This window comes from Pezoporus wallicus, unplaced genomic scaffold (genome assembly GCF_028554395.1).
Source record: "Pezoporus wallicus isolate ANWC-B61680 ecotype Strahan unplaced genomic scaffold, APGP_CSIRO_Pwel_v1 contig_13862, whole genome shotgun sequence".
Classification (NCBI taxonomy): Eukaryota; Metazoa; Chordata; class Aves; order Psittaciformes; family Psittacidae; genus Pezoporus; species Pezoporus wallicus.
Genome location: NW_026637915.1, coordinates 4,799 through 28,592, shown reverse-complemented (window position 1 = coordinate 28,592; position 23,794 = coordinate 4,799). Strand labels below are relative to the sequence as shown.

The following is a 23,794-nucleotide window of genomic DNA, read 5'->3' as shown; positions in this document are numbered from 1 at the left end:
GATGCTTTGGGAATGCTGGCTTATGTTTAGGGCATATATATCCCACTCAGATCTCAGGTTAAGCTTTTCCCTGTTTCTCAACTCCTTCATTAATGGTGATTAAGCTTGTAATTTAGGTTTTGTTTTGGCCATGTCTTTCAGGGAGCTTACTTAGAGGAGCACCAACAATACCCTGTGTGTCTGGCATAGCTGTAGATTTGCTTTAGGTTTAAGTGCTGATACTGGAAGCTGCTTTGCATCTTGCCTGGTGTAGCAGTCCACAGCGCAGCTACCCAATGCGAGGCTGTGCTGCCACAAACCTGCACCCTGCAGTGTTGCTGAGGATCTGGAGAGGATGGTCAGCTCTTCACCTCTCCAAGGAGGGGCTTGCAGATTTTTCGATTCATGGTATAGCTTGTGCCTGGTAGGTTCTGCAGACCCTCATTTGACTTCTGGTAAAGAAGTTCCCTGGACTTGTTGTGACTGTGTACCACTGGAAATAAACTTAGTTGTTAATGTTGGGCTGGAGCCCTGAAACTCATTTTCTGACCATATCTCCCAAAGTTCTTCCTTTTTTTGTTACCATATACATGATCACGGCTTTGATTCAGAAACTCATGTGCTGCAGGGCTGCTGGTCTCTCTCATATCCTCATATGCAGCATTGCTTAAGAAGCTCCTCAGTGCCTTATGGCACAGGGATGGAGGATAAGGGAACCAGCACACAGTTCAGCTGTTTAAACCTGGTGCCAGCTGACTAACTTTGGAGCAATGGGAGTTGCTGCTTGTATGATATTCTTCAAGTTGAATCTGCATGACTTCAGTGCATGTCTAAGCCAAACAATCCCTGGAGCTTTTTACTGTGTTTCCTTGTGTGGAGAGGATGACAGGAAGCTTAAACATCTCTTCTGCTGCATTGCAGTGGACTGTGCAAAATGCAAATGCCAAGGAATCAGCTGTCCATTTTCATTTCTGAAAGACCAAGTGTACAAATATTCTGCTGAAGGATCCTTCTGCAGTCTTAGTTTTTAAATACATATTTAAAAATTAAGTTTTGAGACTTGTGTGCTGGATATCTTTCTTTTAAAGGAGGTCATGATCACTTTTTGTTGGCGCTAGTACTCCTTCAAAGCACCCTAGGATGTTCAGGTTCTTTCTCCTGGAAGGAAGCCTACGAGAGCATATCCTTGCTCAGCCTTTACTTCCAACTTGCTCAATACCACGACAGCTCTGGGACAGAACACACCAAAATTTTAGTCTCCCTGGGGGCCCCTATAGTGAGGCCTAGCTGCAGGGCCTTATAGGAGGGCCTTGCACCTCCACAGGTACGTACAGGGGAACCTGGCCTCCTCCTAGGCTTCTATGGAGGAGCCTGGCCACTGCCTTATAGAGGAATTTGGATTTTTCCCTGGTTCCTAGAGATCCTGGTCTCCCATCTGGTCCTCATTAGGGGAACCTAGCTCCCTGGCAGGCTCCTGTGGAGGAGTCTGGCCTCCACACAGGTCTTTATAGAGTATGCTGTCCACCCCCACAGGCCCTTATAGGAGGGCTAATCCTCATCCCGAAGTCCTGTAGAGGGGCTCGGCCTCCCCACAGGACCCTGTGTAATAGTCCGACCTCCTTCTCGGCCTTTATTGAAGAGCCTGCCCTCACTGTAAGCGGCTCTATTTGAACCTACCCCAGGCCCACCCCGCTCCTGACAAAAGACCCCGCCCCTCAGCCGCCTTGGTTAGGCCAGGTTCCTTCACCCCCGCCTGCGTTGCGTCCTTCCGTGCCTCATGAAGCCTCGGCGCTGTTGATTGGAAGGGAGCCCTCAGGGGTGGTGTCAGCCCTTTTCCTTTCCGCTCGCAGCCGCCGTGGGCGCTGTCGTGCTGCCGCAGTGGGTGACAATGGCGGAGTCAGTGAGGGGTCCCCGCAAGGCCCGCGCCAAGAGCAGGCCGAAGGTACGGGGGTAGTGGGGGGACGGCGAAGAGCGGCTCGGGTTGAGGTTCCTTCGGCCGGGCTGGACCCGGCGCTCGCCGTTTCTGGCGGATTCGGTGCGCTTAGAGCGCCGGGGAGCGTTCTGTGGGGTTACACGCCGTGGGACATTCGTCAGGGCTTTGTTTCTTGCTGGGGGCTGTTATGAGTTGGTTTAAAGCGGCAGAGAGGGTGTTCACTGCAGGCCATTTGCGTCCGTGTTTGTTTGTCCGCCGCTGGAAGCGGTTAGATCAGGGGGTGTGTGCTTATGGAAAAAGACGTGCCATCTCTGACGGTGTTCAAGGCCAGGCTGGACGGGGCTTAGCGCACCCTGGTTTAGTGGAAGGTGTCACTGGCCGTGGCAGGGGGCTGGGACTGAATGAACTTTGGGTTCCCTTCCAGCACAGTCCAGTTGTGATTCTGTGTTTCTTATAGTGTATGGTCTTTTGAAATAGTTCTGCATCGTGAGGCAGCTGCAGTAGCTTCTGTCGTAAAGCTGTATGGCAATAGAACTTACTGGTGTTTAGCACTGTTTTACTATTGTGTGGGGTGACAGTCTTACTACATCTCATATACATAGCTTTAACTTTGGAATACTCAACTCATGAGGCCATAGTAGTATAGAAGTTTGCAGCCTTTTTTCTTCATTAGCTGGTGCTACATTTAACAGTGCCTCTTCCTAAGTTTTGATGCTGCTGTATGTTCCTTGTTCACTCTGTTTGTACCGACAGCTTTCTGAAATCGTTGTTTGCATCTGTGATACACAGTATTTCAATAGTTTGTGAAATGATCTGAACTGAAATACCTTGCCTCAGAGCTGGGCCAAATTGGAAATGTTTCTCTTAATTGCCTAACCTCTTTCATGTTGTGAACTGCAGCACAGAGAGCAATGGCAGTGAAGTCCTGGCTGTCAAAGCCCTTTGAGAATAAACTGGTGAATTAATTGACCACTGTTCTGGAAAACAAGGGTCAGATCTAAATGTCAGATATGGCAGTGATTGCAGAACAAGTTTTAGTGGGCAGGTAAAGACTGGAGGGAAAACCCATCACAGAAGAGTTAAGTGTGTCATTGTTTGTTTTGATTCAGCCCCATAGCATGTGTGTGGCAGTCACATTGTAAAACTGCTGCTTGGGAGAATCGGTTCCTTGCAGGAACCAACTGGTGGCACCGCAGCCGATTAACATGTGTAGAATGACTCAGGTGACTGCTGTCGTTGGCTGTGCCTTCCAGGTTTAATTCCCTGTGAAACAATTCTCTAGCAATGTCACGTGTGGAATCCATATTTCCTCAGTGTTACAGTGACCCATTCCTGATATTTTTGTGGCTATTACTATGCTCACCTCTGTTAATACCGTGTCTTGAGGGTGCAGTTTGGAGCTCAGTCACATTAAAGGACTTTTTCATTCCTATGCCTCAGAAAAAGCCATAATCTGGTGAAAAGCTGAATTTTCTGAGAACTGTGAGGAAGGCTGCTCGGCTGCAGGGCTGCCAAGCGGTGGAAGGAAGCCCAGGGCTTCCTGAAAATAGTAGCCCCAAAGTTCAGCTAGTCCAGCACCAGCAACACAGCGAGGTAGAAAAAACCTAGTGAACCTAGAACTGGTGAAGATGAGCCTGTGTGTCTGTGTGCATTTTGGTGGGAAGCACTCATGTCATATCATCGAATCCCAGATTGGTTTGGGTTGGAGAATGTTGCTGCAAGCCCCGCCTAACTGGGCCCTGAACACTGCCAGGGATGGGCAGCCACAGCTTCTCTGGGTAGCCTATGCCAGGGCCTCACTGCCCTCACAGGGAAGAACTTTTGCCTAAGAGCTCATCTCAGGTTAAAGCCGTTTTCCTTGTCTTGTCCCTACAGGACCTTGTTCAAAGCCCCTCTCCAGGTTTCTTGTAGCCCCTTTAGGCACTGGAGCTGCTCTAAGGTCTCTCATTAAGGAGCCTTTTCTTCTTCAGGCTCAACCAGCCCATCTCTCTCAGCCTGTCTCCAGAGCAGAGCTGCTTCAGCCCTTGCAGCATCTCTGTGGTCTCCTCTGGACTGGCTCCAACAGCTCCATGTTCCTCTTGTGCTGTTGCCCCAGAGCTGGATCAGGACTGCATGGAGGGTCTCCCCTGAGCACTGTAGAGGGGGAGAATCCCCTCCCTCGACCTGCTGCTCACGCTCTGGGGGTGCAGTGCAGGATAGTGTTGTTCACTTCTGTGGCAGGAGAGGAGAGTGGTTTGGCATGGACAAGGCTATTGAGCAGGTGTCATCTTTGGCTTAAAGGGTAAACCTCAGAACATAGAACAGCAAGTTTTGTTTGCCTGTTAATTCAGAACCTGATTGCTCTTATCCTTTCTCAGATGAAATCCCTGTTAACAGTTGCGGCCTTTTTTTTTTCCTTGGAATTTGGGAACTGAAGGGTACTTCATAAATTTGAAAAACAGCCATTTTATCTAACAGTGGCATTTGGGAGGAATACAGTATGCTGCTGAGAGATAAAGGGAAATTTTTCTGTATGAGGGCTACAGGAGGGAACTTTGAGGTTGTAGCAGGGAGAGGAGCAGCATTGTTTGCAAAGTTTGTGATTCAGCACACTGTCAGAGTATGATCTAGTGTTAAAGTATGCTGTGGAAATTACTGACCTTGAGTTAATTGTTAAGAGATATTTACTGTAACAACAAGTCCTAATTTAAGGAGCTGTGCGGATCTATTTTTAACCTCCCACCTGTAGCTTCAGTTATCCTTGGAGTGTGTCAGAACTGTGTTGTGATTGGATACTGGAAAACACAATCTGAAAGCAAGGCCAGTGTATTGCTATTTTGTAAAGCAGCTGTTACCATATGTTAAGGAAAATTAGGTTTGAGATGGAGGTTAGCTAGGGCCTGGATGTGAGCCGTTTTCATGTGTGCCTTCTCCTAAGGCAAAGTCGTGTCAGATATTTAGTGAAAGTATATGTGATAACTGTAAGCAAGTTCTGTCATATTTTGCCCAGTTATGGAGGAATACTGGGAGCTTTTATGAACTTCAGCTGATTTCTTTGTCATATTATCTCCAAAACTGGAGTGCTCTTTTCAGTTTCACTCCGTATAAACTGGTAGGTGTACACAGTTTATAAATTGACAGAACACTTTGCTAATTTTATCTTGTAGGAATTTACATCTGATTTACAAATTGGGAAACTCGTTGCTGATCTCATGTACAATATTATTTCCCATGCTGTGCTTTGGGAAGGAGACTAATCTACACCTTAGACTGGGTTTATGGGATATGTTTACCCCCAAACTGATCTTAATGTGAAAGCAGGCAATTGATTTGCAATTTTAATGTCATTGCCAACTTTTCCTACATCTCTAGCATGTAGTTCCTGTTAACAATAGGTATTTCAGTAATTGTACAGATGTTATGATGGTTTTAAAATGAGGTTGGCGGGTCCATTTCAGACTTTCTTTGTTCTGAAATTACCTTTTTGAAAATATTATTTTAGTTACTAAATTGTTTCTGTATAACTTAAGGCAAACCACTAAATTTTTTTTTTTTTTTTTTTTTTTTTTTTTTTTGTAATACAGTGATATCTAGTGACTTTTTAGAGGTCAGGGTGCTGTTACTTTGATTATTTTATGTTAATGAAGCATTCTGTCCTGTGGTATTTATAACTTCTTTCGTATAATTGTTGAAGCATTGATCAAGAACTGACCAAGAAAATAGACACTGATAGACAAGCTTCAAAGGGCAGTTAAAGAACATTGATCTGTGTGGTACATTTGTTTTTACCTTTAATAGTATGAAAAATCAATGTGTTAAAGAGGAGCTTTTGGAGATGTGATGTTGACAGACACTAGTTTTCGCAGTGGTGTGTTTTCCGGGGAGTTTAACCTCATAGTGACACTGTTAATAATCATTGGTTTGTTGTTTTTTTGTTTGTTTGTTTGTTTGTTTTTTTGTTTGTTTGTTTGTTTTGTTTCCCCTAGGAAAAAAAGAAAAGAAGTAGTGAGGAGACCCAGGTACAAGAGTCTGATGGTGTTTTCCACCCTCCTGTGGCAGAAGTGTCTTCTCAAGCAAATAAAGTGCAAGTGAAACATCCTGGAGAATTTACTGAAATTCAACTCAGTGATGAAGTGGAGGAAGGAAAACCCAAAAGTGATGTGTGTGACATCCCCCAGAGTAATTCATCTTCAGCAAATGAAGGGTCTTCTGCAGCGATTCTGGAACCTCCCGCAGATGCAGAAGAGCTCAGAGCCGATCCTTCCCATGAGGAATGTGGGGGGGATGTTGAGAAGAGTGGAAAATCCAAGTTGGACAAACCTCACAGCCCTGTGGAGGTGGTTGCTAGCAGATCAGGAAACTCTGATTTGTTGAGTAGTGCCTTCCATTCCAGTGCTGCTGGCACGCAGACAGTAGTGGGCTTTGTACAGGATAAAGGACCTGAAAATGTACACGAAGTTAAAAATCCTCTTGTCTGTTCTTCAGAGAAACTCCCTCTTAGCATCTCACAGCATTCTGAGAAGTCCAAAGCACGTGTTCCACGGCCAATATTCAAATCAGTTTATCCAGACTTATCGGCTGAACTGTCCTATGAGAGACCAACTGTAATAGCAGTTAAGCCACTGTTGCGCAATGAAAGGCTATATCCAGAGCTGCCCACTGAGCCAGAGCTGGTGCCATTTACCAGGGAACAGCTGAAAATCTTTGAGCCATGTTCATGGCTGGAGAATGTTGATTCCTATACGGAGGAATTTGAAAGCGTTGCTTATCAGGACAGGCACGAGTTCTATGAACTGCTCCTGAACTACATGCGCTGCAGGAAGCAGCTGTTGCTAGCTGAGGCAGAGCTCCAGGCTATGGCTACAGACTGCCAAAATGTTAAGGGGAGATTATGGACTTTTAAAGAAGAACAGAAAACTGTGCAGGTGCTGTTGACAAAGCCACTTTTGAACCCTGATTATTTGGGTGTGATCCCAGACATTAAGTTTACGTACTGTCAAGTTGATTGTGTTTAAGCTGTTTTGTTTTGAAACATGGTTGCTTTTGCTTTCTGTCTCTCCACTGGGCCCCAGCAATTCACAGTGTCATCCTGTTGAGTTTTAAGGCAGTTTGTTATTTTAGCTCTGATAGGTAAGGTAGTGGGATTCTCAGACAGTGTTCTCTTTTGAAGTCAGACTCGTTTCTGCAGTCAGTCGGAACAAGCTATGTACACACAGTTCTGCCTGTGTGTGAATTTTATATCACAGTACTCCAAGTAGATGCAGAACATACGTGGTGGAGGAAGACTTCAAAATGACTGTAGGGGTGATGTCCCATCTGTCTTGCTGCCTGTAGTGACAGTTTTCATTGATGTCATTCCTGGCTGTGCTGCTGTCAGAGTTGGCAGCTGCAGAGGAGCTGGAGTCATGCTTTTGACCAACCCTGTTGCTCAAAGCAGAGGGAGCATGAGGTCCATCCACTTCCAGTAACTGTTGCTCCGTAAGTGTAGCTAGCTGTAACTTTAGCTGCATCAAGGGTGTTCGTGGCTCTCTGTACCTTTCTTTCTGCAAACCAGAGGGCTTTGGGGAGTGTTTTGGGACACACATCAGAAAAGTTTTTGCCCAGACTCATTTTGTGTCACTTGTCTTTGGAGCTGGATGTTACAGTGGGAGTGAATGAAATTACTCTGACACTCTGATGCTGTTTATAGCCAACATGTCACCAAAATTGTCCAAGGGTGCTAAATACCAGTGTATGTGGTAGCTTTTACTACTGTTTCTGTGAGTACAGTGCCTCTCCTATGCAGTTCCTCAGAACTGAGACACTGTGAGCCATCCGCTGAACAGATATGGATCTTCCTTTTTACCGGGGAACAACACTGAACCTCACAGGACTCTCAGGACTCTTAGTTTTGTACTGATCACTTTCTACACTGAAAGGAATTTTGGCTTCACTCATACATCCTCACTGGTCATCATACAGTTGGCTAAGGTTGCTGCTTGCTTTATTCCATTCCAGTTCACTGTGTATTTATTGTATGTCCAGAGTAATTGTCTTTACACTAATTTGGACAGAGCTTTGGGGGACATGGCCTAGTGTGAGGTGTCCCTGCCCATAGCAGTGGGCTTGGAACTGGATGATCTTAAGGTCCTTTCCAACCAGAACCATTCTATGATTCTAATTTAAAATTCTTATTCTACTAACTTGGAAAACACAGGGGTGTTCAAGCTAAGCTTCCAAGCTTAGCTTGGAAAGTGCTGCTTCTGAAATATGTTTTCGGTTGCATAAAACAGGAATGTTATGTATTGTGGCTTTCTTGTGCTGAAGAATGAACAGATCATAGAATCAGCTAGGTTAGAAGAGACCTTTAAGATCATCAGGTCCAAGAGGCAGGGCAGAGGAAGGTTGGCCTCAGCTTTTAATTCCAGTTGGGGAAAAAGTTACTGTACAGTTAACATCTCAGAATTTTAAACATAAAATGGAGAACTGCTACAAATACTCAGTTCTGGGAGCTTAGAAACAAATATATCTTGTTTCAATACATATGTTAGCTGTAAAATACTAGATCCAAATAATTATCTAAATCTATAAAGAAGCAGGTGTGCAAACTGGGAATGAGACTTGCTTTTGTTCACATCTGTCAGTGATACAGACAAGTCACTTCAGGTCTATTTCTAAAACTGAGTTACTGAGGGTTTATAGAGTTATTTTTTCAGAAGTCAGGGATGTGAATCTTCCATAATCAGTAGCTCTAAAAAATATATAGGATGTTCCCAAATATTTGTCTTTTCTACTTATGTATTGTCCCCTTTCATGAAAGTTGTGAAATCTGTTGAGGAGTGGGTTATGTCAAGGTTAATTTCTGTAAGCGTGCTTGACCCAAGAAAATGGCAGAACCACTTACATGAAATAATTGGTCTCTTTCCAGGGTGTCTGTGCAGATCAGTGCAAAGTGACAGGTCACCATCGCTACCAGACAGTGGAGCTGAATGACAGTGTGCTGGGGGAACTGAAAAGGCTATTGGAAGCCAAAGCAGAGCACGTGCATCAGACACTGGCACTGCACTCATACACTTCAGTGTTGTCCCGGTTGCAGGTGGAGTCGTATGTCTACAGGTTGCTCAGCAGCTCATCCCTGCTGAGATCAGTGGCTCTTCAGCAGCAGGAACAAGGTGTGTTGCTGGTCTGGATCGCTCCCCATGCTGTTCAGGGTGCCCAGCACCTTGTTCACCTGCAGTTTGGAGTCTTGTGGTAGAATTTGTGTACTGGAGTGTTTCTCTTGTGATACTAAAACCTGCTCATGCAGGGATCAGAGAAACTTTGTTCTGACAGGAAAATCTCAAGTGCTGTTATATTGTCCACTTGGAGAGTGGGAGCTGAATGCAGGAATGCTTTCTTCTTCACACCAGATGGGACACTTGGACTCCAGTCTTTTGTTGTCAAAGGCAATGTATAATGCAGTGCCTTTTCTAAACTGATTATGCACAATTCTAAAACCAGATGGGTAATTTTCCTACTTTACTGTCTCTTTGAAGGCCACTTGGAATCTTGCAGTGCTAATACTTAGAAATCCTGTTTTCCATCCTAGCTGTATTACTTATTTGGTTTTGTTCCAGTATAATATTTTTGCTGAAGGTATTCCTCCCGCTTCTGCCCTGGACATTTATCCTTCCTACTCCTCTTCCCTTTGTCCCCATCTCCTAGATGTTTTATATGCATCGGAAATGATGGTTTGTACCGTTTCTGTTGAGGGAAGGCCTTTTATGAGAGTAAACATAGCATATTCTTCCTGTAATTGGTGTCTGGTGCTCAATTATAAGATATATAAAGTCCTCTACATAAGTGTTCTTTGCCAGATTTTGCAAGCAGCCGTATTGAAATATCTTGGTATCTACAGATAGAGAGGAAGTTTTCGATATAGCCCCCAAACCACTACTTTCACAACTATTCTGAGAGCTGCTCATCAAAGCTTAATTCTCTTTTTAATTTACAGTTTCTAAGCAGTCAGAAAATCTTTCTGCAGACTTGGGCCACTTGAAGGAGTGCATCAGCGTCCTTTTCAGTTTCACTCGCAGAGTTATTGAAGATCCTCAGTTCCAGAGTGACCTTCTCATGTGGCTGCAGAGACTGGTGAGGGAGTAAGCATGGAAGTATCTGATCCAGCACGTGGGATGAATTTGGGAGTGATTTCTACAAGTGTTACTGTTTTTCTTACTGTCCCACATGCAGTGATTTTCTTGGGGTTTGTTCTACTTGAGGAACAGAATCTTTTAGTGAATCTTTAGAATGAATTCCCTTGTCTGATGAAGTCAGTGGATGTCAGCAGCATTAATGAGGGCTGGCAGTTGAGCGGTCAGCACTGCTCACTGACAACACTGCTCACAGACTTAATATTCATTATGCTTTTATTTTTGAAGTTAAAACTAATTAGACTTGTAATTTTCGAGAAACTTCTATTCTTGCATATTTCTAAGTGAATTAGTTTTTAGTGAAACTTCAAAATAATTAATTTGATACACCAAGAAAAACAATTTGTAGTTCATAAGCTGAGCAAGCAGACTTAAATGTGTTCTCGTGTAACTTGCTCTGAAAATTGAGGTTTCTTAGAAAGCATGAGAAAGAGAAATAAAAACACAGTATTACTCTTAATTAGCAGTACTTTAAAGGAATGAGCCTTGAGATTGTTCACAGGATTCTAATATTCTTCCTTTTAGGTGTCTGTGTTGCAAAGAATTGGCTGTCCAGGTGACCATCTCTTCCTCTTCAACCACATCCTTCGGTGTCCAGCTGGGATCAGTGAATGGGCTTGTCCATTCATTCAGGTGTGAATGTTTAATTCCTTATTGTTAGAAAGTTGGAAAGAGAGGAAAGTGTCTTATGTCTGATCAACCCCTTATGCTGACACTCTTTCCAGGCATGTGGAATCGTCTTTACAGTGAGGAGTTTGTCAAGTGATGTATTTACTGATGTTAGCCCAACCATGAGCAGGTTAACAGAGAAACTCCATGAAAGGGAGTCAGGGAATTGTGGTGTGCCGCAGAGGGCCTCAAACAGCAGCAGATTTTGGGAGTGCTCTGTAAGAAAAGGAAAGAATATTCAGTCTTGAAGCAGCAACCATATATAAGAAAAGTGAGATTGGAGGTGACTGTGATTGATGTGTAAGGGCTGAAGAAGAACAGATTTCTATATCCTGAATAGTGAAATGGGACTGGTTTCCTTCAAGAGTTTATTAGTTGCTAATTTTAAGGTCAAGGGAAAGAGCTCACTGCATAGATCAGAGGGAGTGCAGATATCCAAAGGCACCAGGGCATTCTTGCAAAGAGCATTTTTTCTCCTCCAAGGAGGGAAAGATGTTGGAAATATAGCTGTAGGGAAAGGATTGCAATTACACAAAGAGGGGAAAAGTGATGAAATAAAATAATAGAATATGATCACTTAGGTTGGAAAAGACCCTTAAGATCACAGAGTCCATGTGTTAACCTCACATAGCAGGATCCTAACTTCCCCTGTGCTCAACATCCCATTTCCCCTGGTGCCCAGCAGTACATGAGAAAGAGAGAAGCTGTCTTTTTTTGTGGAGCTTTTGATAGTTATTTTTCCTTTGCTCCTTTAATTTCTATAACTACTGCTTTTGAATAACTGCAAATATTTTGTCATAGCAATACTTTCTTCAGGGTGTGGGTACTGTCTTGGACAGATACTTTTTAGTATGAGTGAAAAGAGAGTGGAAAAAGTGAAACTCAAATTTTGAATTTCTCTGATAAAACTGATTTACCGGTTTTTTGGCTTATTTTTATTTACTTAGATTTTTTCAATAATTTCAGATCAAAGTCTTGGATAATCCATCAGGTGTCTTTCATTTCATGCAGTCTCTTGCCTTGCTTATGTCTCCTGTCAAGTAAGTATGAATATGATTTTATAAAATGTTCTGATCATTTAAGAGTAAAAAACATGATGTATGAGCTTGTAAACTTTGAAAGTTCATTACAGGCAGTCATAAAAGCAGGCCTGAGTAAGAAACTTGCAGTTTAAATAAAACTGGTTTTACTTATTCATCTTAAAACACAGCCCTGGCTGTTTTGTTACTGTGAGCTCTTGGTGGCCTGTTCATTATACTGTCTTGGCAACAAAAGCACTTGAATGAAGGGCTTGCTAAACTGGTGTATTTGCTGGTTGGGCTTCTTAATTTATTTTTCATCTTTTTTTTTTTTTTTTAGGTCTATAAATGATGCTTGTTGCTTGGAGAAGCTAGTTAATGAAATCAGTCATTAGTGAAAGCACTTATGTGCTTCAGATTAAATATATAATTTGCCTTCCTCTCTGGCCAAGTTTTAATGACAAAGAATCAAATTGCTGGTATTTAGAGCTGTCATAGTGATTTTGATACCCTGACCCTGAGTTAAGTGGGAGTCCTGTCTATTGGAAGCTATTATTTTGGAGAGTTTTGTTTTCATGTTTCTTGTCTAGAGCTGCCTGGAGAAACAAGTGTTCTGAGGGCATGAGTACTGCCAGTGCATTTTGGTGCTTGTGTTTTGAGCAAGGGCTGACTTAAGGTGTCTGGAGTGATGCTCTCAACTTTTGATACTATAATGTAGAGACCCCCACAATGGCTGTGCTTACTGGTAAAAGAGCTGAGGCTTGTCTGTTACAGGTGCTGCATGTCAGGGACAAATTTGAATACTGAATTTGGTTTGTGAGATCAATATCTTTATATGAATATTTTAAAAATAAATACAAGTTTTATTGGAGTATTAATTTAAGATCTGGAGAGTGATACTATGCTGGAGTTTTGTGGCACTTTCTGCGGTGTTCTGCCAATAGATTTCAAGTTGCAAGGAAGTTGGTTGTTAGGATTTTAACTTTTATATAACCTTTCTGGGCATTTATTTAACTTTCTGTTCTCTCTGAACAGCTAAGTATTTATATGGTATAGAATCTGAAGGTCAGTATCCCAGACATGAGATGGCCTAGTACATGGAACTGAAGCTGGCTTGATGTGAGGCAGCTCTTTCCTGGAAGATCATTAGTTGTAGCTCAGCATACATAGGACTAGTCTTAACTGGCACTGATGTGGTGTCCAGCTAATGCAGCTGTGAATATTGTGTAGTGGAGCACTCATCCTGTTTGACTTAGTGATAGTCCTAAGTGATTATTGTAGAGGACATCTTCTGAAGAATGATATCCTTCTTTTGATTATTTTTTTTTTTTAAAGGCATTTTCTTACACATGTGCAAACCAGTGTTGTTTCTTGAATATGTCCCTGTGCTTCTGTACATGGCTGGTAACGATTTACATTGCTCAGAATATTGCTTGGAAGACCATTTGCTGAATACAGCAGATTTGTTTGAGTCGTGAAGGACCAAGGTTATCTTAGAATCATTTATAATCGTGAAATCATTTAGGTTGGAAAGGACTTTTAAGAATACTGGATCCAACCTTAAACCTAACATTGACAAGTTCTCCACTAAACCATGTCATTCAGCCTTTTGGTGAAGAAACTGTTCCTGATTTCCAGTCTAAACCTCCCCTGGCACAGCTTGAAGACATTTCTTCTTGTCCTGTCACTTGTTACTGGGGAAGTGAGATGACCACCACCTCACTACAACCTACTGTCAGGCAGTTGTAGAGAGCGATAAGGTCCTCCCAAGCATGCTCTTCTCCAGGCTAAACCCCCCCAGGTCCCTCAGCCGTTCCTTATCACACTTGTGCTCCAGGCCCTTCACCAGCTCCATTGCCCTTCTCTGGAGCCTCTCCAGCACCTCAATGTTCCTCCTGTAGTGAGGGGCCCAGAAGTGAAGAGAGGATTTGAGGTGTGTCCTCACCAGAGTCCTGTATAGGGGGATGGTCACTGCCTTAGTCCTGCTGGCCACACTATTGCTGATACAGGCCGGGATGCTGTTGGCGTTCTTGGCTGCATGGGCAAATTGCTGGCTCATATTCTGTTGGCAGTAGACCAACACTCCCAGGTTCTTTTCCATTGGGCTGCTTTCTGACATAGCTGTTAATTGCTTGTTCTTGTCTTTGTTTTTCTAATATCTCCTCCTAAAAAAAAAGATGACTTAATTCAGAATTTTTAATTTTCTGCAAACTTTATTTTTTACCTCAAATCAGAAATCGGGTGGACTTCATGTGCCATATGAAACCAACTGAAAGGAAAAGTTCCTCTTCATCTGGGAAAGAATCTGGGAACTGGACCCTGGTAGATGAAGGAGGAGAAGAGGTGCAGCAAGCAATTTCTTTCTCTTTTTCCATTTATGCTTTTGCTCAGCTTATTGTATTGATTTTTTTTTTTTTTCTGAAATGGAGAAAAAAAGCTGATTTCTCTGGTTAAATAACATGATTCAAAACTTAGATCTGTTGTATTCTCCTTTTATCTCTGTGATATAACTGTAGATAGTGGAGCTTCCAGAATGAGTGTTACTGATAGGATTTGAACGTTTGAGCTGTTGTGTGCGAAAGGAGAATGGCAGTAGATATGTGTTTGGATAACTTCCCTTCAGAAAGTGTGTTGGACTAACATAGCATTACCTCTAGTTCTGTTCCCTAACTGATGAGGGCTTTTATATAAGAAAATACAGAGAAGAGGAATTTAGGGGCTTGTAATGTGGTAAGGAGAGTTCATTTGTGCTTTTTTTTTTTTCTCTTACAAGCAAAATGGAGTTAGCACAATAGCAGTGCCCTTTTACAATGTTTTATTGTAAAGCTACTTAAAGTAACTGTATTTGTCTGTAGGATGAGGATCCTGAAACAAGCTGGATTCTGCTTTTGGAAGATGATTTAATTGCCCTGTTGTCACAGTTTCCATTTCATGAACTCTTTCAGCAGTTCCTTGGGTTTAAGTCTGGAGGTAAATAAGCTGCTAAAGAGTTATTCATTTTGCTTACACTAATTGATTAATGATGAAAACTGCTAAGAATGCTGCTGCATTATGAGAGTCTGAGTGAAGTAAAAATGAAACTGTGCACAGCTCACAGACTAAATAGATGAGACTTACATACTTATAGCCATACTAGCATGCAGAACATTAGAGTCCTTTCTCTTAGTTTTAATCTGCTTGGTAGTTATACTCAGAGATGTGCTTTCAGAAATAATTTTGCTCCTTTGCCTCCTAGTTGAAATGTTACTGTGATTGTTCTCTAATTATTTAGTAATTCTTTCTTTTGCTGAATTTCTGGACAAATACAAGAAGATAATTGCATGCTACAGGTCTTATAATAAGCATAGTTTCATTTTTACTTTCACACTTAACAGGTATTAATAGTTTATTTCATAAACAAAACATAAATTTCAGTTCACTAGGTAGCTAGCAAACAGCTGTTTGCCAGATCTGTGGTGAATTGTTTCTTTGAATACTTATTAAGTTACTTTAAAAATCTAGAATGCACACTTCTTTTTTTCTTTTTCCTTTTTTTTTTGTCTTGGTTTTAGGTGCTTATTTTCCTGAAAAAACAACTCCCCAGGAGATGATGAAGATTTTTGCATTTGCAAATTCCTTAGTGGAACTTCTGTCTGCAGGGTTGGAAACATTTAACAGAGCACGGTACCGACAGTTTGTGAAGCGAATCGGTCAGCTGATCAAGTAAGGCAGTATTTTCTCTGTGACATGATTAAATTTTTTCATACAGTTCTGGTTTAAAGGGTTTTAAAGAAACCCCAAACAAACCAAAAGAAATAAAAAAGCCCCAAACAGGACTTGGGTAGATTTTGCATTGTGTGTTGATCAGTTTAGTGATGGCAGTTTGGTAATCTGTAATTTCGGGGTCCTTCAGTCTAAAACTGGGGAATTGCAGAATCTAAATGCTGTTGGTACAAATGAGCCGAATGAGCTATGGAACACCAGGCTAACTGCCATCAGGGCTATGCTTAGGCCTGTCTTGAGAAGACACCGAAATCCACCAAATAGTTTCTCAAATCACTCCTTTGTATAACAAATATGTTTGTTTTCTGTTGTCCAGATTTAGTGCTTTTAATATGCTCCTTGGAAGTCATTTGGTTGAAGTAAGCAAATGTCATTGAAATCTAGGAGTTGCTCTTTATTTTTAAATCTCTAGCAGTCACTTTATATGGCTTGCATGAGTGTGTTTTCAAAGAAACAAAATCCTTGTTTTTCTTTGTGTTTATTAGAGAAGTAACTTTCTTAGTGTAATTATTCCTGTATTAGATTTTTGCATGGGCTGCCATGTAGGATTAAGTTGGATGGGACTTAGAGCAACTTCAAGGTCCCTTCAACCCAAACCAGTCTGTGATTACCATAAGGCTCCAAACAAAGTTCATACACGAACTAGTTTGGTATAACAGAATATTATGCATTGTTTGCTTGCGAAACCAAGGAAGGAAAACACAAGAATTTTAGATTAATGCTGTTTACATAGAAATCTCTGGAAACCAGAGGACAAAATGTTGAACATGCCTCTGATCTAGTCACGCTTGTCTATGTTTTCATACTATGATGACATACTTAATGGTTCTTGTTCCACTTGTTTGTGCTGCTATGTAGGATGACACTTTGTCATGTGAGTGACCACTGGGCCCAGTATGTTAGCAGCAATAAACAGTATGGATCAGTAGCACACCCCTACTCTGTGGAAAAGTTGCAACTGGAGTTTGATGAGCTGTTTTTTAGAGCTGTTCTACATGTTCTGAAGGCAAAAAGGTAGGCTATCTCATGGGATTGATACTGGCTTCTCCTTGGAGGAGTTTCATATTTGAAATGGGGAGTTGGAGTGGTTTTAAATACTTAATGATTTAAATAACACTCCAGTATGCAAGACTTTAGCACACTGGTAGCATCAAGATTAAGAGGAATTATGCCTTGAATTTTAGCACCTGACAGAAGCTCTTGTTCAGTTCAAAATGAGGTTAATTCAATTCGAAATAGCAAGACACATCCTCACATTTCTAATTCTGTTACACGGTGGAGATATGTGCATATGTCTCTTTTTAAAATGTTGGGATTTATTAGGATGAAACTGTTTCTATCTGCCTCTTCCACAGATTGGGAGTCTGGTTGTTCATGTCAGAGATGCCTTATGGAACTTTATCCAGCAATATGCTTTGGAAGCTCTTCTTTGTAATGCACTGTGCGGAGAGTGAGAACCTGGAAAAGCTCTGCTCTACTTTGCAACCTGCTGACTGCAAGCAAAGACTCAAAGGTAGAATTCCTACACTTAAAACCAATTCTAATCGATTTGGCTATTGCTGCAAAAGCTACACATTTAATTCTCTGCAGGTTCTGTTGTTAAATGGGTCCAGAGGTATTAGAACTGTCTTGAGTAGTTCATGGTCTTCCAATACTTGTGTGCCCAAACTCTCATTTTTAACAGGAATTGTTGGATCTACTGTCCTTTTAGCTTTTGTTTAGGTACATTTTATGTATCTTGGTATCAGGTCCCATCTTGACCTTTGATAGTATTTGGTCATATAAACACCCCAGTCCTCCTTTCTCCCCTGTTCCCCAGACTTGCTAGTTTTGGCTTCAGTAACTTACAGTGTGGGAGATTGTTGTGTTTTAAGCTTAGCTGTAACTCAGAACCACGCAGACGCTCTCTTACTTCCGGCCTCTTCCTCCCCCCGGCTCTCAGAGGGATGGGAAGGAGAATCGAAAGAATGTAACTTCTGCGGGTTGAGATAAGAACAGTCCAGTAACTAAGGTATAACACAAACAACTGCTACCACCAATAATAATAACGATAAGGGAAATAACAAGGGAAGAGAATACAACCGCTCACCACCTGCCGACCGATACCCAGCCCTACTGAGCCAGTGATCTGACCCTTCTGGGTAACTGCCCCCAGTTTATATAGTGGGCATGACGTGCTGTGGTATGGAATACCTCTTTGGTTAGTTTGGGTCAGGTGTCCTGTCTCTGCTTCCTCCCGGCTTTGCCTCCTCCCTGGCAGACCATGAGACTCACAAAGTCCTTGGTCAGACTAAACATTAACTATGCAGCAACTAAAAACGTTGTTATCAGCACTGTTCCCAGGCTGAAAGTCAGCCAGCTACTGAGAAGGAGAAAAAATGACTGCTAATGCTGAACCCAGGACAGAGATCTGCTTATCTTCCACAACTACAGATGTTTCCCTTACCTCAAGCCTTTTTTTTGAGGCTTTTCTTCTCCTATATGCCAATTTTCTTTCTGTTTTCCCCTTGACTTCTGTCTTGTATTGATCTCCACAGTGATTGTGGTAGCTTTAGCTATAGCAGAGTTATTTAGATGCCAGCTGGAATGCTGCTTTCACTGTGCTGCTGCCTTCATGGAAAGTATTTCAGGATTTGATTGGCAGGGAAACAGGTAAACAAAGCTGTAATTCCCTGCTTCACAGCCTCTTTGCTGTCTTCAGGGAGAGCAAATCTCACTGTCAGTTTTACTTTTCAGCTCTGTGGTAATGCAAATAGCTGTTACCACATCAACCAAGTCTTTTGATGGAGAAGCAGAAGAAAGTGGTGATCTTTAGGTTATTGAGTGTCTTGACTCTGTGCAAGTTCAGCTGACATAGAAGGTGATTTATGCAGAGTAGGAGGGAGATCAAGACTATAGTTGTGTACACTTTGAGGTGCTGATCTGATTAGATTTGCTACCCAAAATAGTTAGTTACATGCTTTCAGTGAGACACTTTTTGTTTTTTGCAAGAAATTTCTACTTCATCTCAAGGAAAGAGAACGGAATACAATGTGGTGGGTTGCAGCTCTGGCAGTAACAAATACCAGTTTGTTTTGTTCAGGCTTTGTTCTGCTTTTAGCTAACTTTCATGTTTCAAAGTCCTTTATATGCTGATGCATGGTATTTTCTGTCCTCTTTATTCTCCTTGTTCGGTTATGTCAGCACAATACTATTTGTCACAAATGTCTAGACAGTGAATATCACCAGTTCTTTCAGTGAAATCCACCTAATCTGAAAGATCTTCTTCTGACTGACACTAATATAATGCTGACTTAATTTCCTGTAATACATACTCTGTAAGACCATGGCATTAACATTCTCTTGGGAGAAAACATTTTGTATTGATTTCCCTTCCCAAATGAAGTTTGAGAAATGTTAAGAGTGAATCTACAGCTGGTAGCAAGCCTTGGTAACTGATGGAAGGTTTAAGCTTACATATGTAGAGGTGGGAGACCGGTTCCTTTTAAGGGATAGGTAGAAATAGCATAGTAAAATGGAGTGCAGTGGTGGAGCTGCACTTACTAGGATGACTTATGAACTTTGAGAGCCACCAGATACAAAATAAACCTGTGGGGATATATGGGAAGTCTGGTTACTTGACATGTTCTCGACTGGACTAAATATTAATAAACTTAGAATCATAGAACAGTTAGGGTTGGAAAGGACCTCAAGATCATAAAGTTCCAACCCCCTGCATGGGCAGGGACACCTCACACTAAACCATATCACCCAAGGCCTTCTCCAGCCTGGTCTTGAACACTGCCAGGGATGGAGCATTCACAACCTCCCTGGGCAACCTATTCCAGTGCCTCACCACCCTAACAGGGAAGAATGTCCTCCTTATATCCAATCTATACTTCCCCTGTTTTAAACTTTAACCCGTTACCCCTTGTCCTGTCACTACAGTCCCTAATGAAGAGTCCATCCCCAGCATCCCTATAGGCCCCCTTCAGATACTGGAAGATTGCTATGAGGTCTCCATGCAGGCTTCTCTTCTCCAGGCTGAACAGCCCCAACTTCCTCAGCCCGTCTTCATACAGGAGGTGCTCCAGTCCCCTGATCATCCTCATGGCCCTCCTCTGGACTTGTTCCAACAGTTCCATGTCCTTTTTCTGTTGAGGACACCAGAACTGCACACAATACTCCATGTGAGGTCTCACAAGAGCAGAGTAAAGGCGCAGGATCACCTCCTTCGCCCTGCTGGTCACGCTCCTTTTGATGCAGCCCAGGATATGGTTGGCTTTGTGGGCTGCGAGCGCACATGGCCTGCTCATGTTCATTTTCTCATCAACCAATACCCCCAAGTCTGGAACAAGTCCAGAGAAGGGCCACGAAGACGGTCAGGGGACTGAAGCACCTCCTGTATGAAGACAGGCTGAGGAAGTTGGGGCTGTTCAGCCTGGAGAAGAGAAGCCTGCGTGGAGACCTCATAGCAGCCTTCCAGTATCTGAAGGGGGCCTATAGGGATGCTGGAGAGGGGCTCTTCATTAGAGACTGTAGTGATAGGACAAGGGGTAATGGGTTAAAACTTAAACAGGGGAAGTTTAGATTGGATATAATGAGGAAATTCTTTCCTGTTAGGGTGGTGAGGCCCTGGCGTGGGTTGCCCAGGGAGGTTGTGAATGCTCCATCCCTGGCAGTGCTCAAGACCAGGCTGGATGAGGCCTTGGGTGATATGATTTAGTGTAAGGTGTCCCTGCCCACGGCAGAGGGGTTGGAACTAGATGATCTTAAGGTCCTTTCCAACCCTAATTATTCTATGATTCTAAGTCCTTCTCCACAAGGCTGCTCTGAATCTCTTCTTTGCCCAACCTGTAGCTGTACCTGGGATTGCTCCCACCCAGGTGTAGGACCTTGCACTTGGCATGGTTAAACTTCATAAGGTTGGCATCAGCCCACCTCACAAGCGTGTCGAGGTCCCTCTGGATGGCATTCCTTCCCTCCAGGGTATCAACCAAACCACACAGCTTGGTGTCATCGGCAAACTTGCTGAGGGCACACTCAATCCCACTGTCCGTGTCAGCAATGAAGATGTTACACAAGGCTGGTCCCAACACCTATCCCTGAGGGACACCACTCATTACTGGTCTTCAGCTGGACTCTGAGCCATTGACCGCAACTGTTTGCGTGCCGCCATCCAGCCAGTTCTTTATCCACTGAGTGGTCCATCCATCAAATTGATGTCTCTCCAATTTAGAGACAAGGATGTCATGTGGGGCAGTGTCGAATGCTTTGAACAAGTTCACGTAAATGACATCAGCTGCTCTACCCCTGTCCATCAGTTCTGTAGCCCCGTCATAGAAAGCCATCAAATTGGTCAGGCAGGATTTTCCCTTAGTGAAGCCATGCCGGCTGTCACCAAGCACCTTGTTGATTTTCATGTGCCTTAGCATGCCTTCCAGGAGAATTTGCTCTAAGATTTTGCTAGGCACAGAGGTGAGACTGACTGGTCTGTAATTCCCTGGGTCATCTATTTTCCTCTTCTTGAAAATGGGGGTTATATTTCCCTTTTCCAGCCATCGGGAACTTCACCTGACTGCCATGATTTCTCAAATAGGATGGCCAGCGGCTTAGCAACTTCATTCGCCAGCTCCTTCAGGACCCACAGATGGATTTCATCAGGACCCATGGACTTGTGCACAATCAGATTTTTAAGAAGGTCTCGACCCAGATCCTCTCCTACAGTGATCCCAAGGTCTTCATTCTCACAGTCCCTGCATCTGCCTTCCAAGACTTGGGTGGTGCGGTCAGAGCATTTACCAGTGAAGACCGAGGCAAAGAAGTCATTAAGAACCTCAGCCTTCTCCAAATCCTGTGTAGCCAGTTCTCCCGATAGCTTCCTGAGGGGGCCTACATTCTCCCTGGTCTGTTTTTTATTTGCTATGTACCTGTAGAATCCCTTCCTGTTATCCTTAATATCCCTAGCCAAGTTTAATTCTAGCTGGGCCTTAGCTTTCCTAACCTGTTCCCTAGCTTCCCAGACAACATCCTTGTACTCTTCCCAGGCTGCCACTTGTTATAAGCCTCTTTTTTTCAATTGAATTTTCCTCAGGAGCTCCTTATCCATCCAAGGAGGTCTCCTGACCCTCCTGCTGCACTTCCCTCTGGTTGGGATGCAACACTCCTGAGCTTGCAGTAGGTGATCCTTGAATATCAACCAAGAGTTTTGGGCCCCTCTGCCCTCTAGGGCTGGATCCCATGGAACCTTCCTAAGCAGGTTCCTGAAGAGGCCAAAGTCTGCTCTTTTGAAGTCCAGGGCAGTGAGCTTGCTGCACTCTCTTCTCACTGTGCTGGGGATCTCAAATTCGAGCATCTCATGATCACTGCATCCAAGGCTGCCCTGGAGCGTCACATTTCCAACGAGTCCTTCCCTTTTGGTGAGCACGAGGTCAAGCATGGCACCTCTCCTTGTCGGCTCCTCTATTACTTGCAGAAGGAAGTTGTCTTCCACACAATCGAGGAGCCTCCTGGATTGCTTGTTCCAGGCCATACCGTCATTCCAACAGATGCCAGGGTGGATGAAGTCACCCATGAGAGCAGGGGCCTGTGAGCGTGAGGCTTTTCCTATCTGTCTGTAGAGTGCTTCATCCGTAGGTTCTCCTTGATCAGGCAGTCTGTAACAGATCCTCAATGTAATGTCTCCCATAGGTACATTCTCTTTAACCTTGACCCACAAACTCTCTGTGGACTGCTCACCTGTCCCCAGACAGAGTTCCATACTCTCCAGCCTATCCCTAACATAAAGGGCAACTCCCCTTCCCCTCCTGCCAGGCCTGTCTTTTCTAAAAAGCCTGTCACCTTCCATTCCAACACTCCAGTCATAGGAGCCATCCCACCATGTTTCTGTGATGCCTGTTATATCATACCCGCGTAGATGTGCACACATCTCTAATTCCTCTTGTTTGTTCCCCATGCTACAGGCATTTGTATAGAGGCATCTGAGCCGAGCTCCAAATGAAGCCGGCTCATTGGCTGGAGCGGCTGGAATGTATCTACATTGCTCCAAGCATTTAATATAGGTGCTGGCAACTGGCTGGGTGTGTTGGGATGGAATGATGCCCCCCTCCCCCAACACATCTATTTTAAAGCCCCCTTGACCAGTCTGGCAAGCCTCCTACCAAAACTGCTCTTTCCCTATTTTATCAGACCAGCTCCACCAGCCCCCACTAGACCTGGCCTACAGATTTGGGTCCTGTGTTCAGGACTCCCGAACCCCTGACAATGACACCGCCCTTTTAACCATTTATTAAGCTGGCTAATCCTCCTAGCTTTTTTTAGGTCCTCCCCTGTATCCTGGAGAATTGACAGAAAGACTATCTGAGCTCCAGAGCCCCTAACCACCTCCCCCAGGGCTCTGTAGTCCTTCTTTATGTTCCCCAGGCTACTACTATCTATATCCCTAGCACCCACACGTATCACCAGAAGTGGGTAATAGTCCATGGGACTTACTGGAGCAGGCAACCTCTCTGCCACATCCCTGATCCGTGCCCCTGGTAGGCAACACACCTCCCTTGAGACAGAGTCAGGCCGACAGACGAGTGCTTCTGTCCCTTTCAAAGTAGAGTCAAACTTACTGTGGAACACATGTTTTCACTGACAAGCAGTGACCTTACAGTTTCTTGTTGATGTTTGATGCATGTGTGAGTAGAAGTGTGTGTTCTCTGTAAGCTCTGTTAATACAGGATTAAGAGCTTTGTCCTTTCCTCTGTTGCAACTGACAATAAGAACCTGCTGAACAGCATTTCTTGTTACAGGTTTTTTACTGCCAGTATCAAGATTTAAGGAGCCACTGATTTTTAGGGTCTCTCTGAACTTGAATTGCTTCATGGTCAAATGTACGGAGGAGGAAGAGAACTGACTCAATTAGTAACTGTGTGTTGAAGTTTTCATTGCCCTGCTGTAAGGTGATGGGTTTGATGTGAAGCCTCTTCCCTGTTTGCCTTCTCCCCATCCTTCATTGCCAAGGCGTGGCTTGGTGTGGGTTTGAGGTTGGCGTGGGATCTGCAGCATGTGGAGCCCACACACTGGCCACAGGCACAGTGAAGAGGAAGGTGCAGCTGAAGCAGGAAGCTTCAGGGTGACTGCAGAGCTATGAGTTGTAGCAGACACAGTCTAGTGAACATATGCTCAGAAGCTGACACCAGCTCGTTTCCTTCCTTTTATGATTGCCCTTAACTTTACCAGGTCTTTTTCTCTTCTATCCTCCTTCAAGACCCTTCTCTGTATCTTAGCTGGTCTGTGCCTAATGAAACACAGATGCACAC

General features: G+C 43.5%; 1 protein-coding gene across 1 annotated transcript; it reads left to right on the top strand.

Annotated features, from left to right (window-relative positions):
* Window positions 1-1,829: 1,829 nt before the first annotated feature.
* Window positions 1,830-19,130, top strand: LOC130598649 (ectopic P granules protein 5 homolog; the record flags this gene model as incomplete). The annotated part of the gene is made up of 12 exons (XM_057408296.1): window positions 1,830-1,921; window positions 5,878-6,816; window positions 8,799-9,042; window positions 9,864-10,000; window positions 10,585-10,692; window positions 11,695-11,768; window positions 13,982-14,090; window positions 14,603-14,717; window positions 15,299-15,449; window positions 16,368-16,523; window positions 16,865-17,022; window positions 18,246-19,130. Coding segments are annotated over 12 exons (2,294 nt in total), but the record flags the coding sequence as incomplete, so codon positions are not given.
* Window positions 19,131-23,794: the final 4,664 nt, after the last annotated feature.